This window comes from Hylaeus anthracinus, unplaced genomic scaffold (assembly GCF_026225885.1).
Source record: "Hylaeus anthracinus isolate JK02 unplaced genomic scaffold, UHH_iyHylAnth1.0_haploid 11997, whole genome shotgun sequence".
Classification (NCBI taxonomy): Eukaryota; Metazoa; Arthropoda; class Insecta; order Hymenoptera; family Colletidae; genus Hylaeus; species Hylaeus anthracinus.
Genome location: NW_026534344.1, coordinates 5,366,203 through 5,379,795, shown reverse-complemented (window position 1 = coordinate 5,379,795; position 13,593 = coordinate 5,366,203). Strand labels below are relative to the sequence as shown.

Here is a 13,593-nt window from a genome sequence, read left to right as displayed (position 1 = left end):
AAATTTATGTAATACATCAAACTTTTTAAATATGGACATGTAAAATTTATAGAAAGCTATTATAACAAAAATTATTCAAAATATATATACGATTATAAAATTTTTATATCAATGATTGTCGAGTATTGTTGATTATTGTAGTATTGAGCACACGTGCGCAAGTGTTATTGAGTGGCATGCATTTGTGATGTGTATATATTGAGTGAAAAAGCAAGTTTCGAATATTATTTATCTATGTTATAATAAAATTGAAATTTATCTTTCATTTATGTAAACAAGCATAACAAATGTTCTGTTCAAAGGTATATTATTTACAAATTTATCCTATGAATGTAAAATAGGTTAGGATTAACTGCAGTATTATTTTCTAGGTATCTCCTCTTTTACGAAATATAGCAAGTTCACATGATAACGGATATACCAATTTATTGCAATATGCATTGTGTTCGACGAAAACCACATTTGTCAGTACATCCCCCGCCCAACAACAGGTATAAATAATCAGTGATTAAGGTGGTCAAATAAGTTCAATTTTGGAGTAGTTCCGCTCTGAATAACAATTTTTTTTAATAGCATTATTTTATTATTAGATTCTGTTATATATTTAAAGGTAAAACAAATTTATCACAAAATTAGTCACATTTCATGTACATTCATTTTAATAATTATAACTTAAAATTTATTAATACCTTTAAATAAATATTATTTAATATGTTTAAGCCTGCTGCTGATAAATTGTATAAAAAGATAGAAATTGAAGTCAGAGGAAATGACGCTGCTGTCCTAAAAAGTTATGGACAATTTGCCGTCATGGCAGCTGAACATTTATCTATTACTGTTGGCAGAAAGTAAGTAACACCTCAGAAATTTATGCTTAAAAGAAACTATATTTTGTAAGACTAAACAGTATAACATTAAAATTAACAGTACTACACCATTGAAACCCATTCATGAAAGACTGACACTACTTAAGTCTGTCTTTGTTCACAAAAAACATCGTGTGCAGTATGAATCAAGAACATATTACAGATATCTAGATTTTTTTAAATTGACTGGCTCAACAGCAGATACCTTTCTAGAATATTTACAAAGAAATCTTCCAGAAGGAGTGGCAATGAAAACTACAAGGGTATGATTTTAACTGTTTAGATTCGAGTACATGAAAAATATAACTAAATCTGTTACAGGTGGAATTACAAACATTACCAGAAGCATTAACACATCCACCTTCAACGACAAAAACAACAACAAAACAAAAATGAAATGGAACAATTTATAATATTAGCTGTATTTTAGCATACAATTAAATAAATTATATAAAAATTATTTCAGTGTTTTTTCTTTTATAAATGTTTCTAATAAAAAGTTCACATAACATAAGTTTTACAAAAATATACATATGTATTATTTCCTATTTGCATATCTTTTAAGATGACCACACACGAATATAATCAATTTCGAAACTGGTCATTTTACCACTTTCTCTTTTCCAAGTCGGTAACCAGTAGTTTTTTGCGCGCCAAAATTTTAACATCGCCTGAAATATATTTGAAAATGGCTGATTAATAATAATAAAAAAAAAGGTAAATCTTGTGACCCACTACAGATACTATTATAAAATATCTGTAAGGTCTAATTTACCTTTGCCTCGACGTTTCTCCATGGCTTTGGATTGCCTGAACTAATTGTTCCATCGGGAAAAACGCGTATACCACCGATTCCAAGTCCGATAGTAATGTAAAACTATATGAAAAATAAACATTGATTAGTATTAAGTTATCAATCATTTTAAATTATGTGTAATACATATAACATGTATAATATTTAACATACCTCTTGATCGAAAGGCGCCATTTTATCGAAAGCAGTATTATTTAACCACCCATTTGCTTCAGGATTTAATCTACCAACTTCTTGATTATCTACTAGAAATTGAAATCCATCACTGTTCCAAATTGTTGTGTAAATATGAAAATCTTTCGTCCATCGTTGACCATTTTTATAAATTTTAGAAACCATGTAATCGTCGACGTGTGTATTTGCGCCAGCTCTAAACCCAAAGTCCAATTTTCTCGAGTCGAAGATTTTTTGATTAGTGGTATTAATTAAATTATCATTTCCACGAGCAAGACCAAGGATGACGCGTCCACTGGAATATCCTGGACCGTAGCCGTCATATTTCGGCTGCAGCCACATTTCTGTTATAATTAAAATCATATTAAGCCAAAATTATGTATGGTCAGAATTCAATAATTTTTTGTCACGATTTGGATACATGTTTTAATCAAAAATCGCACTTTTAGAGTACAAGTAGTGAACTTAATATATAAATTTTCTTGTTAAGGTATATTTAAAAATTGCTAAGATACAGCAAATCTCCAGGAAGGTTCTTTTCCATATGTTTTTTCCTTTACTTTTTATTCTTCATACGTTTAGTAACATATTTTGCTATTTGACAAAGCAATGCAACGGACGAAACAGTAATCTCTTACCTGGGTACAGCCAATCACCTTCTGAAAACTTTGCCCTTATTTCAATTTTACCATACCGAAAATGAAAACTATTCTTTGTAGTAAATCTGGCGGATATAATGGGTGGTAATATGTTGAAGGCTGTGGCATTTCGCGAACATTCCGCTGGAATTACACTGGTACAACTATGTCATACAAAAGAACGTCCAATTAACAAAGCAAATCAAATAAATATTATCTACAAATGCTTCGAGCAAACGTTAATTAAATAAATAGAAATTCAAATTTCCCGCTGGAAATTAGTGTCGCCATCAGCGCAACTATCGGGAAAATGCTGTTGGTAAGTTATCATCATGTCGGTAAATACTCTGGAAATAGCGACATCTAGCGATAACAGCTTAAACTATTCCAGGACAAACTTGGGCATTTTCCCGATAGAGGCGCTGATTAAACTCCGAAGTTAGTTCGGTATATTGACCGCTAGATGGCCATCCAGTCGAGCAAAAATACCGGGAATTTTAAATTGAAAGTTTAAAAACGAAGGCATAAGAATATTTGTTATATCTTTGCACTATCACGGTGAACATCCAGGTTGATTGTGTAAAGATTAATTTGTTCGTACTCGTGATTTTAACATCATAATTTATATTGTTTTATATGTGTCAAGCACCCAAATATTAAATAGTTAGATACTTAAATACTTTGGATAAATTAATTTTTAGAATATATAGATGAATATTTGCTTACCCACCAAGTTGCATTCTTCCATATGCAGTTATATCTTCACCATATAGATCTTCTAAAATCACTGGTTTAATACGAAGTTTCCCACTTGCAACTTGTACCAAAGTTTGATGAAATTCATTGTGGTACACGCAAAATTCGTAATCCTACGATAAAAAGTCTGTTATAAAGCATGAGAAGCAGGAATTAAAAGTGATAAGTCATTCTATACAGCTATGATTTATTCCAGCGTTATGATACTAAAATAATATTATTTTTTATAATATAATTTATTTATTATACAACTTACAGGATCCAAAGGGAATCTGATATCACGCTGCCAAACTGATTCATTTAAAGAATCAAAATTTTCATTAAACAATAATAATTCACCGGCAGATGTTTTATACTTTTCTGTACTTTTGTTTTGAGTTTTTCCTTTTTCAGCTGTAATCAGAAGGCACACAATTTTTTACTTTTCATCGATATTTTTAATTTTACTTCATATTTTCAATTATTGTGAAATATATTTTCATGTAGTGACATCGAATTTCGTTACGAAATAAACATTAACATATCCATAGAACAAATAAACAGGTCTCGTAATTTTATATAATTATGGTCTACATACAAATAACTGTCCATGTTTGATCTGTTTTTCTATATGTTTTTCCATCAACTTGCGCGTAACTCCAGTAATGTACGACATCTCCGTTCATTAAATTTATATTTTCCTTTCGAAAGCTCCATTTTCCATCTGTTTCTTTGTATACTTCACCTGATATATCTCCTAATTCGTTGGGCGCAATATTTTTGTTTACATTTCCTTGTAACGCGAAAAATTTTAGTCCTCGTTCATCTGTTGGCATAAGATTAGAATTATTGTTTAAATATAACAAATATGGTAGAAAATTATAGATAACATCCAGAGATGCATGTGTTATTACTGCTTGATATTTTTTTTCTTTTGTATGAATCATGTACTGTGTCACTTTGTAAGGAAAGTACGCCGGTTATTTGTTAAATGCTGGGAATTACCATTGATACGTAACTGTGAACTTACGATAATGATATTTCTTAATAGTTATTATTAATTTGCAAATACTACTACATTAACTATCGCGTTTCGTAAATTATAATTAAATTAAAATTACGATACATGCATACAATCTTCTATCTAAAATACTTTTATTCTGAGCTTATATTACTTTTTATATACATAAACAGTATTATTTGTTTACCTGGTATCGATATTCGAATTCCCTTCGGTTTTAAAATTTCAAATGTTGGTTCAGGTAAGACGTAACAATTTCCGAATGTAACGAAACTTTCAACTTTTAAAAGAAGTATAATAAAAAATGCAATGGATACGTTACAGTTGAACATATTTTCTGCAATTGACAATTTATTTAATGCAAAACGAGTTAACAACGACGAAATTATACACGGTTGAAGAAAGAATAAAAAAATATGTCTCGTACTGTGAACTGTCGATGCTGCACTGACCTGCGTACAGAGCTGATAACTTCTGTAACTCTTAGAACCCCTCTTCTTTCCTTTTATTATTTTTATATTAATCAAAAGTGAATATAAAAACACAAGAATATAATAAAATAGCGCTATACTATTTAAGTTTTCTTTCGACGTCGTACTTCTTGCATAGTTTTTAGACATTTCAAAACGGAACAGAATGTGCAAAATGATCAAAATTCATTATGAAAATCTATATAATTTGTTTCAGCTCCTGAATAAAAATGATATCTCTTCACCACTTCATTTAGAAGATATTAAATACACTTACTAAGATAACAAATTAAATTTTATTCATTTTTATGAAAGTTAATTATCGGGTGATTTTTTGGATCAATATTCAATATATCTTTAGTATCATCACACTATCTATTTTAAATTATCACTTGTTGATATTTTTGTTGTTTGCAGTAATCCGCTAGATGGCATGTTATCGGCATAGTAGAAATATTTTCGTATATCGTAAACGTCATACCTAATCTGGCCCACATTAGGTTATGTCCTCTAAATTTGTTTGATCAATAGAGAATATATACAAAATTTGTATCATGCTACCAATAAAGAATTTAACAAAGAATGGCTACCTTAGAATTCTATCCTCTGAATCAGTATCAAATATTTTAAGGCGACATTTAACAGAAGAAATCAACGTTCAATATAGACGAAATATTGTAGGTTACCTTGTGTCGCAACGCGAGAAATTCTTAAGTAAAAATATTCATTCAGATACAGTAAATCGTAAGTTAATAGCAAATTTTAGTTCAGACAGTGACAAAGGATACTCAACTGATAGGCAAGTATACGTTATTAAATTATTATTCTTTTTATTATTACCAGGAACAGATTTCGCAAATAATTGCTTTTTTTTTTATTACAGTGAACTTACACCTGTTCAATTTGAGAAAGTTTCTGATGAAACCCTTGAATCTTTGACAGAATACTTTGATGAATTAATTGAGCAGTCACCACAACTAACAGATGCGGATGTATCATATGGAGTATGTTTTTCAATATCTTACCTAATACTTAACTCAATATATACTTAACTATATTGTTTTTACAGGATGGTGTATTAACTGTTAAATTTGGAAAATCATATGGTACTTATGTCATAAATCGTCAAACACCAAATAAACAAATTTGGCTTTCTTCTCCAAAGTCTGGACCAAAGCGATATGATTTTGTAAATGGCAGATGGATCTATAAATATGATGGAAAAACATTACATGAATTACTTAACAATGAAATACCAGCAATCATAATGAATCCAACGTGTTTCGATAAGTGTTCTTTTAGTGGCAAAGAAAAAGAAGCAGCAATGAATAGTCTGTAATTTTATTAAATCAATGCTGTAAATTGTAATTTTAATTAGAATAACTAATTGCATAAACATATGTGTGTGTACTATATTGGAAATACAAAATCTCAGTTAATGTATATAAATTATAATATAAAATAGACAACATATTGTAATATATTTATGTGAGTATTTATAGCTTTGTAAAATATAGATACATTTTAATATTTGCATGGTAGAACCGCACCTTTAGAATTTCTCATTTTACAATGTCACATTGCTAAAGGCTTAGTACATATTTTTATATCTCTAAGAGATATATTAAGTTAATACACGTAATATATCCTGAATTGTTTATAAATTACTTTTATAAATAAATAACGTTGTAAGTGGCTAAACACTAATAAACATTGCACCTTATAATATTATGTTAATAATATAAAGCCTCGCTATATTTCAAAGTATGTTCCTTGTTCTATATTGGACAGATTGCAAAAATGGAGATTATGGAAGATGGCAATTTAGTAGATCGTGTTAGAATTTTATTGCAACGAGACATGCAGTATTATCAGGTAACACAATTTAATCATTGGAAATATTTCGATATGTTACAACAGCATTGTCCAATGTGGCTTCCCCTCCCAATCTTTCTTTCGCGTATCGTAATTACATCGTCAAAGAAATCGGACTTGCATATTAAAAAGTTATTAGATTTGCATAAAAACTGATATATGTAAATTTTATAGAGTGCTGAGTAAGAATCAGAAATCAAAATTCAAAATGGTTAATTTATTATGACGGACTTGTATACTACATAGTTATTAGACTTGTATATGAAAAATGTATATCAAAAATTGATATGTAAGGGTTTTCAATGTCACTGATTACGAATCTACAATCCGAATTCCAAAATTCGAATTATAGGGGTTTTCGAGGCTGCTGATTACGAATTCGCATTCGCATTTTCGCTCTTTGAGACGGCGCATTCGCGATGACGAGCTTGCATATTAAAAAGTTATTAAATTTGTATAAAAATTGGTATGTAAGGGTTTTTGTGGTTGCTCCAAATAGGTCCCACATAATCATACAGGTTCACCCTGTTCCGATATATCATCGTTTCTTTGACATCCGACTACAATATTATCAATCTGACGTGCTACAATATTTTGAATTATATTATGGCGATACAGGAAATGCAAACAGTATTGAAAGAGCCCTTATGCACACGTGTATGTGGTGGAAAACTTGATTTTCCAAGGCACGCTTCATTTGCTGCTATTAAGATCGTGATGTGGTGGGAAGTTGACTTTCAAGCTGCTTTTAATCGTCATTCTGGCTTAACAAAGTCATCTGAACACGAAACTGATGCAAGTACCGAAATTGAGGGTGAAGTTATTAAAAAGATTCAACCTTCCGAATTTATATTACTCGTCGTCGATACTGCAGAACATTTATTAGGTATAATACAATCTTTCTCTAAATCGTATTTAAAATTAGACTTTTTCCAAACATACGTACTTATTGTTTGGAAGTACTTTACAACAGTGTGTAATCAAATTTTATTGCTTCACTGAATAATTACAGAACACTTGCATCTACTTATTCAAGAATCATTAGATCATGCAGATTTAACAGTTTTAACAGCAACTTTGGGAGCAGCTGCATTAATACGAAATTGCTTATGGTGCTACAGCCAACAAACTAAAAATTTAATTTCTCCGCAAGCAAGGTACATATCTACTTATATAATTTAAGAAAGTAATTCTCAAACCTTATTTTTCATTATTTTATTTTTTGTCGCGGTCACATATTATTTGTATCATTCTCGTTATACGAGGAAAATTCACGTGCAATGAAATTTAGCAAACAACAAAATAATCGACATTACTAATGGAGTAATTGTACATTAAGATATTTTTGTTTTTTATTTATAGCGAGAAAATAAACAAGTCCTATAAATCTTATCATGAAATGGCTGAGGCTGTTGCAGAAAGATTATTAGACTTGCACTGTCGTTTAATTTCACTATACATACTTAACGAAGCTGATTCTCTTAGTTGGCATGATATGAAGGCATTCTTTGAACGAGAACGTTGTTCCTTTGTGATACAAATGTGGTGGTTATATATGCAAGGTAATTTTGATCGTACACTCAAGAATACTTTCAACTATGCGACCGATTTTAGTGTACGTCCGATATCAGCGCTGTTTTTTTCGAACGTTGCAATCGTAACATTTTATATTTCCAGCGACAAAGGCAGATTTATGGAACACTGTCTCTCCAAAAATGGCACAACGAGTTTTTTCTGGAATGTTGAACGAGTCTTTATCCATTATTGTGACAAGATTTATCGACGTAAGAACATCTCAAAAGTTATATTATTATAATTTAATTATACCCCTCTCCTTCTTTTGAACTCGATGCTCTTAATATAGTTCATACTAAAGAATCATAAACTCGGATTTGGAAGGTTTAGGTATGCCATATATAATACAAATATCAAAATTACGAATATGATCTATAATAGGCACGACCGAGTTTATCACGATCTCAACAATTTTGGACGGATGCTTTCAACGTTCTCTGTTGCACGGGATATCTTGCATTGAACGCTTGTGTTAGTGTCAGTGAGATGATTGGACTGAAATTAAACACATTACCGGTTGCCGTTAGGGATATCCATACGAAATGTAACGAGCTGTTGGTTTGCTTATTATTGAGAGGAACACCTGTTCAAGAAATATACCAGGTACAGGAATTTGTAGTAAATATTAGGTTGTCCCGAAAGTTTCTTTCGCGAGTTGCACTCAATTATTTTACGTGCCCGTGTTTATATAAATAGACGATCTAATTTCATAGACATTCATATTGTCGCAGTAATGGAGCAAAATGAATCGTGCACAATTCAGTAATGTAACATAAAACATAAACTATTGTGCATGTATTACTTATTAATAAAGCGAAAGAAACTTTTGGGACAACCTAATAAATTAAAGTTGATTAACAAGTCGACACCGCTAAATAATAAAACATGATCCTAAGAAACTGGACAAAATATGAAAGAATTTTTGGATGAAATGAAATTGAAATGCAGTATGTGAAGCTCTTTGGGCAGTTAATTACGAATCTGCATTCGGAATATCAAAATTCAAAATGGTGAATGCAATATGACGGACTTGTGTGTTGAAAAGTCGTTCGATTAACATGGAAATTGACAAATAGGCGACATAAGAATTTTTTTATTTCCGTTGTAGGTTTTTCGTGACGGATTCGAAAATTTAACAATTTTCCAGCCACGCTGCGGACCTGCAACGTGGCTGTTAATGTGCGCGCCAAATTTATTGGGTTCTATTGATTCCGACGTTCACATTTCAAATTTGCCTGATGATCGAGCAGTGATTTTAGAATTGAACATACTTAGACATCAACCGCAACCGAATTGGCCCCAGTTAATAAAGGTAATAATCCGTCCATTTATAACAATCAAGGCAATATCAATAAATTAGTATGATTTATTTGCTCGTACATAAATTTATACCGAATGTAAAAATAGGTAGAGTAGTTCTCATTAAAGTGAATAATGCTTTAGGAACAAAGGGTCCGTAATAGTTTAAAGATATAAAAAATTAAATTTGCAGGTCATCTCTATGAATGATTACGCAGTAGCCAAAATTTTATTAGATACTTTAATCCACGATTGCAGTTATTTTACTTCTGAGGATTATTTTGATAATTTAGAGCAATTGAGAGTTGACGGAAAGAATTGCGGCGGTTTTCTTTGCAACAATATGACATGTTATGGAACGTTAAAAATAACATCAGCGTTGAGTCTTTATAGTTTAATGCTTATTTTGACATCTATAGCGCAGGAACCTGGTCACGTTATTGCGCCAGCCTTGAGGCAAAACCATAATTGGTCTAATTATCTTGATCGGCAACAGGTATCTATTAAAATTTCGAAAATATAAATGGAACGCAAATGTTTCAAATTGATATAATATTCTGAAATACCATACACTGGTATACCATGTATATTTACGTAGGTTTGGAATCAATCGAGGCCACCATGGCTGAATGCAATTTTAAAGCCATTAAGCAATACGATGGAGCCAATTATCGAAATACTTTTGGAAGCAGTAAAAGTAAGTAATTAGTTTGCCATTACTATCGTAGTGGTTGTTACGATTTTTATTAGATTTATTGGACATTGGGATAATACTTTTTATCTAAATGACTCCACAATTTCTCTGTGATATTTAATGTTACTCAACACTTTAATATTATTTAGCAGCAACAACTTTCATAGTAGCTATTTACCGTATATATTAATTATTTGGCTTCCGTATGCTACGATATTTAATTTTTGAAATTTTTCTTAACCACGATGCAAAGACTCAAAAATAATCAAACAGTTGATAAATGTTAATTTCAAAATGACTGCATTTTAAACTTTTAGACAGGAGCTAGTATATATCAGACAATGTCGCTGGTAATTGGCTGTTTCGCTGAATTATACGTGACCTTACCCCCTTCAATTTTGAAGACTGCATTCGTATTGAACGATAATATTCCTGCCCATTGTCATCCAATCGGTGGTAACGTTCTCCTCCATATTCTTTGTGCATCTCTTTATACCGCCCTTCTGAACTTTTCGAAGAATTGCAAACCAGAGGTGGCCGAAACTCCAGCTTCCGATGGATCTAATAACGGGTCAAACTTGTTCAATTCCAACGATGCCGCAACAATCGTAATTGCCTTGGCTGAAGCTATCTGTAGCATCGACGAAGACAATAAACACACCTCTCAAATTGACGACTTTTTCCAACGCGTGAAGGAATAGTAAGTTTTTGTATTTATTAAAGGGCATAGTTGGATGAGGGGGATAAAATGTGCTCCTAAATCAAATTTAAAATGTGGTGTACGTTATTCGATATCGAAAAAAAATATTAAAATATTTAACTGAATAGTTGCAAAAGTTATAGAAATAATAAAACCATAGTTTACGCGGGTACAGTAGCCCGAAACGTACATCATGATTTAATAAATGAAATGTTTAAGCATTCAAACAACGGGTACAAAATCGCGCATTGATGAAGCGACGTGTACGTCTTCCATTATCGAAACGACCACCGACGAGTTATTGTTTACCAAGTTTGGCCGACAGGCCGTAAAAGTGCGTAGCTAAATGTTTATTTTTAAACATACCGAATTAAGCGATGTCTGCTTATAAATTTAGCGATACTAGTAGTATTGTTTGCATTTCAGGTGACACATGAATTTTTAATTCGCTCATCCGATCTAGTATTGAATAAACTACGACATAAAGACGCTCAAGAACGTTTAATTAACGTACCCGAGGTTTGCAATCTTTGCAAACCATTAACTTACATAATGTTTCACATCGAGGATACCACGTTCGATCAGGCGAGTGACGAAATTTTATACACTTTATTAGCTTGCAAATTAAAAAGTATAGAGAATTGAGAATTATAAAAACGATATTTACTTTCGTGGGCAACTTGAGTATGTAGTTATATTTGAAAAATTGGTAACAATTAATAAGTGCCTAAAGTATGACTTAACAAGTGCTCTAAAATTTTGTACCTGACAAGAAATTTTTGAAAATATGTTACAATACGTCCATTCTCGTTACAGTTCCTCATTCAATATGAAAAGACAAATTGGAGAAAAGCTTTAACAATGCCATTTTCCATCACGGTGGAACGTGCACGAAGTCAAATATTGTTGCGATCAGAATTCAGGAACGTAGCGGAATTGACGTACGAAGACAGAGAAGCAATGAATTCCATTAAAAAGATTTGCTCTTCTATAAAAACGACACACTTCAAATAGTACAGTTCTGTTTTACGAACATTTCTAAAAAAAAAAAAAGAAAAACTATAATCCATGCACAAATGGAAACAGTTTTATGATTAAGAATAATGTTGATAGACTACATAACAAGATTTAACCACTTCGTATTCTCCACTACTAGCAGTCGTCGCTAATAACCACGTCAAACCTGTTGATGCGATGTTAGATCTACAAAAAAAGAAAAAACTTGCACGTATTGTATGGAAATTCTAATGTATTTAAAAATAAAAACTATTTTATTCTGACCCCTTTATATATTAAAAGAATTATTTCGACAGTCCTACAGCGACATTAAAATTCATATCTTGCTTGCTTTCATAATTAATAATTAAAACCCTGAAGTATAGGCAGCAGCCATACCGTTCGTTATGTAGCTTACGGATAGAAGGTCGTAGGCGGCTGGACAACTTATTGGTTGGAGCAGACATAAGCGGATCTTTTCTGAAATCTCAGTGGAACCATTCAATGATTAGCTAATTTCTTCTTTTTGAAATCTTAAACAAATATATTTATTATTCATTTCATATTACATTTCATAAACGCTTCAGATAACGAATTGTTCATTTCTAAATGATTTGTTAACTTACTCCTTTCCTTTTATTGGTTTATACATATTTCGAAACTTGTCTTTTTATTTCAATATGCAGAAAATATATTTACATATAATAATACATTCATACATACATCTGTATTTCATAAACAATTTATTGTAATGCCAAAAAGTAAAGTCGAACAATACGAAAGTGAAGATATATTCTTTCAACAGTTAGTTCACGCATTTATTTTTATTAATAGAACTGTACTGATTACTTATAAAAAGAGACACGCGATGTCAGGAATATTTTTAATTCTTCACGCTTACGTCTTATCGTTGATAATTCGATTAATTTAATTGCGTTCGCTTGCAATAATCTCGTTTGGGAATGGAATGAGGTTATTCGTCTTTGTCGATGTCGCGTTACCCTCGGAAACGATGGCACTGTTTATATTTGAATGAATCAAATAAAACGAATGGTCCAAATTCACACGTGAAATTTACAAACAGTCTCACGTGCGGCAATAGTAACTTATCGATTTGTCCACTCTTGCGCGAATAATTAATGGGCGTTATGAAACACCCCGTCTGCCACCAGTGCAGTGGCTGACATACCGAAGGTTTGCATGCAGTGGTGTAGCATGCGATTTCACAATCGCGCAAATTTTTTCAATGGCTTCGTTAAGCTCTCGAAAGTTTCACGTCGTATTTCTTCAGTGGCATCCTATCAAAAGAAGTTCAAAACAGTTTAATAAGCGCGCATGATCCGTGTGAATATATTTTCCTCGAAGTTTGCACAGTCCTCCATAGATCATATTACACGATTATTGACTGATTACATTATCTTCGATGATCTTGCATAGTTTGCATACTCTTTTCACCAATCGTGCTAAGCAATCGTTGGTTAATTAAATTATCTTCAATTGTTTAGAATAATCTTGTAAAATATCGATTAAATAATTTGTTTATAGCTACGATCTGGTTAGTTGAGATCGTTTATTCCTTACATTTGGTCAATCCACTACTGTAAAGGATTACTTATCTGATATAAATTTTAGAAGAATTTCAATCTACGAATTAAATACTAATTTATCCTATCTAAAATATCTCTTTCAATATGTACATAATTCTAGTTGTTGATAAAGTAACTTGCCATCTTCGG

General features: G+C 31.5%; 4 protein-coding genes and 1 long non-coding RNA gene across 5 annotated transcripts; 3 read left to right on the top strand and 2 right to left on the bottom strand.

Annotated features, from left to right (window-relative positions):
- Positions 1–135: 135 nt before the first annotated feature.
- Positions 136–1,326, top strand: LOC128889869 (28S ribosomal protein S10, mitochondrial). The gene is made up of 5 exons (XM_054147918.1): positions 136–302; positions 372–491; positions 721–848; positions 928–1,129; positions 1,188–1,326. The coding sequence occupies exons 1-5, from the start codon at positions 288–290 to the stop codon at positions 1,260–1,262; spliced, it is 540 nt and encodes a 179-aa protein (XP_054003893.1). The 5' UTR covers positions 136–287; the 3' UTR covers positions 1,263–1,326.
- On the bottom strand, positions 1,268–4,720 carry LOC128889842 (beta-1,3-glucan-binding protein-like). The gene is made up of 8 exons (XM_054147861.1): positions 4,436–4,720; positions 3,826–4,053; positions 3,505–3,641; positions 3,219–3,361; positions 2,493–2,656; positions 1,834–2,198; positions 1,642–1,743; positions 1,268–1,537 (listed from the first exon to the last, which is right to left on the bottom strand). Exons 1-8 carry the CDS (start codon positions 4,578–4,580, stop codon positions 1,427–1,429), a joined length of 1,395 nt encoding a protein of 464 aa, XP_054003836.1. The 5' UTR covers positions 4,581–4,720; the 3' UTR covers positions 1,268–1,426.
- Positions 4,721–5,177: 457 nt separating this feature from the next.
- On the top strand, positions 5,178–6,391 carry LOC128889864 (frataxin homolog, mitochondrial). The gene is made up of 3 exons (XM_054147904.1): positions 5,178–5,517; positions 5,602–5,722; positions 5,788–6,391. The coding sequence occupies exons 1-3, from the start codon at positions 5,273–5,275 to the stop codon at positions 6,055–6,057; spliced, it is 636 nt and encodes a 211-aa protein (XP_054003879.1). The 5' UTR covers positions 5,178–5,272; the 3' UTR covers positions 6,058–6,391.
- A 91-nt stretch (positions 6,392–6,482) lies between these two features.
- Positions 6,483–12,141, top strand: LOC128889873 (uncharacterized). The gene is made up of 13 exons (XM_054147923.1): positions 6,483–6,593; positions 7,212–7,479; positions 7,606–7,750; positions 7,956–8,155; positions 8,271–8,377; positions 8,550–8,771; positions 9,277–9,480; positions 9,661–9,963; positions 10,066–10,164; positions 10,479–10,861; positions 11,081–11,195; positions 11,288–11,446; positions 11,678–12,141. Exons 1-13 carry the CDS (start codon positions 6,519–6,521, stop codon positions 11,873–11,875), a joined length of 2,478 nt encoding a protein of 825 aa, XP_054003898.1. The 5' UTR covers positions 6,483–6,518; the 3' UTR covers positions 11,876–12,141.
- On the bottom strand, positions 11,905–12,946 carry LOC128889875 (uncharacterized). The gene is made up of 3 exons (XR_008460509.1): positions 12,759–12,946; positions 12,276–12,390; positions 11,905–12,064 (listed from the first exon to the last, which is right to left on the bottom strand). It is a non-coding gene; the product is annotated as an uncharacterized LOC128889875 (long non-coding RNA).
- Between the last annotated feature and the right edge of the window lie 647 nt (positions 12,947–13,593).